The sequence below is a fragment of the Sinocyclocheilus rhinocerous genome, unplaced genomic scaffold, assembly GCF_001515625.1.
Source record: "Sinocyclocheilus rhinocerous isolate Xijiao unplaced genomic scaffold, SAMN03320098_v1.1 scaffold2468, whole genome shotgun sequence".
In the NCBI taxonomy this organism is placed as follows: Eukaryota; Metazoa; Chordata; class Actinopteri; order Cypriniformes; family Cyprinidae; genus Sinocyclocheilus; species Sinocyclocheilus rhinocerous.
The window spans coordinates 468370-472332 of NW_015655382.1; the positions used below are offsets into that span (position 1 = coordinate 468370).

General features: G+C 39.3%; 1 protein-coding gene across 1 annotated transcript in view; it reads left to right on the plus strand.

Annotated features, from left to right (window-relative positions):
- LOC107717992 (AP-3 complex subunit delta-1-like) overlaps positions 1 to 3957 on the plus strand; it is a 32051-nt gene extending 28094 nt beyond the window's left edge. The window contains exons 26-31 of the mRNA XM_016524908.1: positions 988 to 1177; positions 1257 to 1345; positions 1450 to 1535; positions 3118 to 3239; positions 3328 to 3407; positions 3493 to 3957. Of these exons, the coding sequence (XP_016380394.1) occupies positions 988 to 1177; positions 1257 to 1345; positions 1450 to 1535; positions 3118 to 3239; positions 3328 to 3407; positions 3493 to 3588 (663 nt within the window). The 3' untranslated portion in view covers positions 3589 to 3957. The remainder of the gene's footprint in view (positions 1 to 987; positions 1178 to 1256; positions 1346 to 1449; positions 1536 to 3117; positions 3240 to 3327; positions 3408 to 3492) is intronic.
- The last annotated feature ends 6 nt before the right edge of the window (positions 3958 to 3963 follow it).

The window sequence follows — 3963 nt, forward strand, 5'->3', positions numbered from 1 at the left end:
AGCAGTCGTCATTTACTCCCGACATCTGAGCCGCTGAAGACGCAGAGGATTAACGTTACTTTCGTTTTTGAAAGGAATGCTCCGATCCCCGATCTGCCTAAATGCGTTTGTTCGTGCGAATCATTCGTGATCCAGCTTCATCTACAGAAGAAGTGAGTATAAGGTTCTTTTATGAATCTTTGCAAATCGCCTTTCGCCTAATAATGTGCTAGTTAGCCAGTTTCGCGGCTGAAGTTTACAGTAAGCTCGTCACCCCACGGAAGAGAGGGACGGGGTCTGCAGAGCTCATTAGCATTTAAAGTAGTGTTGCTTTCGTCAACGAAAATTATGACTAAATATCGTCGTCAACGAACCTTTATTACGTGACGAAAACGAGACGAGACGAAAATGCTAGTCATGTGACGATGACTATAATTAAATGTATAATGCAATATCGTTAACGAATAAAAACGAGACTAAATGTGGTTTACAAAATAAAAACTATGCTAAAATGTCTCTTAATTTTCGTTGACCAAAACGAGACGAAACAAAATGTTATAACGTTATTTCGTCTCGTTTAGTCGCGTTATAACTAAAATTAAAACAGGCCGCCAAAAACAACACTAATTTAAAGCAACATGGACTAGAACGGTGTGCTGAAAACAGAGGGTAAAAAGGGTGTTTTTTACACTACCATTGAGAAATTTTAACCAAAGTATGTTATAGACTTTTCATTAAGACCCTAAAGAATCATATCAACTTGTGGAAAATGGGCATCCGATGACCCCTTTAAAGCTGATGTGATTTTTTCCTCATTTTGGATAATGGTAATGATATCAAAGGCATTAACTCCCTTTGACCTGGGCTAGTTTTGGGCTAGTAATATTCCCATTTCTTCTGGCCTGCTTTAACCGCTGAGATCCAAGTGTTGCGTGTGTCGTGTGATCTGCATGTTTTGGCCTCCTAACACTTTCCTACTCCATTAAAAACATCTTTTCTTTTCTCTAGGTGTACGACATCCAGGGCAACCATCAGGATGAGAGCAAAGTTGTGGTGTCGGTCATCTTCGAGAATAAGAGCGACAGCTTCCTGAAGTCAATGGAGTTCAATGTGCTGGATTCCCTCAACTCCAAGCTGCAGCGGCCGGAGGGAGCCGGAGCTCACGACAGCCTCACCGTTCCCTTCCAACTGCCACCAGGTCAGGACAGCCACGCTCCTGAGAGCACCATTGACTGGATCTAGGCAGATTTCACTCATGTCTTCACATCTTTTTCCAGGGGTTTCGAACGAGGCCCGCTTCGTGTTCTCAGTGCAGAGTATCGTCATGCCTCAGAAACTAAAGGGAACCCTCACCTTTATAGTTAAGGTGAGAAACTCCCATACACGCTCATGAAAGCACATGCTTTTCTGTATGTTTCCAGTGTGAGTGTTAGTATTGTTGCCGTGTGTATTGATTGTTTTCTGATGCAGTCGGATGAATCCTCTACTCATGAGAAACTGGACTTCAAACTGCACTTTACATGCACGTCATACCTGATCACCACTCCCTGTTACAGGTGAGCAACACATTACCACATTACCAAACACGTGGAGCGCTGTATATGTGTATGTGGAGTGTTCTTATATATTAAAATATTTAAAGTAGTGACTTCGGTCCCAGTCGGTACTGAAATTTTCAAAACGTCCATTTAGGGGTGTGCTATATATATCGTCTACGATAATATTGTAATTGTTGTTTTAACGATGTGCGATTTGACATTATCAAGTATTTTGCAAAAACCATTCAAAACACCTACAGAGTGCACGCATACATTACGTGAAGCGCATTTAGAGTGCGTTCTGTCACTGCATGATTCAGTCTATTAAAATACATTTAGAATGATCACAAATTCAAGACGTGGGGGCAGAAAATGTATGTATTTATACTAGGGCTGGGCAAGTTAACACGTTATTGCGTTAACACATTAATTGATTAACGCCGACAATTATTTTATCGCGCGTTATCGCAGTTTTGTTATTATTATGAAAGTCCGTTGCTCACTGGCTCTGAATACACATACAGACAAACCATGGGTCACAGGAGGGCTTTTGAATTGACGAGTGCTGTTTTTTCTCCAAAAATGACCATGATTACAAATGTGATATTGATTTTTTTTTTACAGCAGTTCAATAAACAAGAAGTTAATTAAGAGACTTGTGTTTTAGACACTATATTTCCTGTTTTTGCACAATTTCGCCAACAAAAATAATTCCAAAAACAGCCACAAAGCTGTTTTGTGTTTCTGAGCAACATGGTTTCGTTCGATTCGGTTCAATCGCAATGACTCACTTATTAACAGTGACTTGCTGCCACCTACTGGCGGTTTTAATTTCACATTCAAAGTATCTTTTTTATTAAATAATTTCAAATATATTCAACGTTTTAATGTTTAATATATCAGAACATTATTTATGCATTTGTAACTGCATTTATGTGCTGCATTAAACTGTGTAAGCACATCTAAATGCCATTTCAGATGCAGCTTCTGTGTTTCCTCTGCATTGTAAAGATGAATTATGTTGATACTGATTTCATTTGCTTGGTAACAGCCCAAATGTCTTATTATAATTTCCCCTCTCCCACATTTTCCCCAAATAAAATAGAGCATTTATTGAATCAGTAAAGACAGCCATAAATATTAGTATTGTAATTTAGTTGTACTGTAATATAAAATTATTTTTTAAATGCTAATAATATTTAATAGCATTTGTAGTACATTTTTATTTGGTAGTAGTACTAATATAAATAATAATATAATAAATTCTATAATAATTCTAATATAATTAAAATAATAATTATTATTATTTTTATAGTAATTTTGATACATATTCTCAAACTTTGGGCAAACCTGGAGCTTTTCTAAAAAATAAAAAAATCACAATTTTACGTGTTTCTGATTTATTTATTTTTCTCCACCCCATATTTCCCAAAACAAAGTGTTATATTAACTATTAAATATTTATTTGTATTTTTTAATTTGGGTGTGGATGATGAAAATATTTGTTATTTATATTAGGGCTGTTGTTAATTGTTTAAAACTAAATCAAAGACTGTACTGTATTTGATGTAGCTGAGCCGTTCATACCTTGTGTTGTCAGTGACGCATACGCAAAGCTGCTGGAGTCGGGCGACCTGAAGGGCAGCTCTCTACGGCTAGAGGGCATCAACATGCCCTTCCACCACCTGCTGGCCAGGATCTGCTTCCACCATCACTTCTCCGGTGCGCCGACTTCACAAAGATGTCTGTGATACCTTTCAAAATATGGACACCCTTAAATCTGTTCTTCTCTTGTTTCCTGTGTTTGCAGTTGTGGAGAGGATTGACTCCTGCGCCTCCATGTATAGCAGGTCGATCCAGGGTCACCACGTCTGTTTGCTGGTCAAAACCGTGAGTATCTGGAATATGAACTGATTCGTAATGATTCTGATTCCGAAGATGATTGGTTAAAACCCTACGTTTCTCTTTCATCCAGTCTGATCAGACGGTCTCCATCGACGCCAAGTGCGACGAGCCATCGCTGCTGGGGAATGTGCTGGATGAGATCAAGCAGACCTTCTCGAAATGCTGATTGTGTCTGAGAGACCCCTCGCCCTCACCGCCCTGAACCCCCATCCCAGCGCAGGCTGAACCACACACACTCAGAATCATATATCGCACTCTGAGACTCGTGTCCCTCCTCTTCCTTTGTATTTATTGGATCAGTCGTTCTGCTGTTCTTCTTTTAAGACCACAAATTTCAAGTCCCTCTCTTGCCTTTGTTTCCCCTCCTGGACCTCCGACGTGCATTTTGTTTCTTCATCCTCTTCCTCAGCTTCTTCGTCTCTCTGACGGTCTTTCCATTGTCTTAACGGTCCATGACTTTCATCTTGAGAACTGGATTTTTTTCGTTGTCGATGCTTGAGTTGTGTGCTTTTTTTTATGTTTTGCGTTGTTGTTTGTTGCG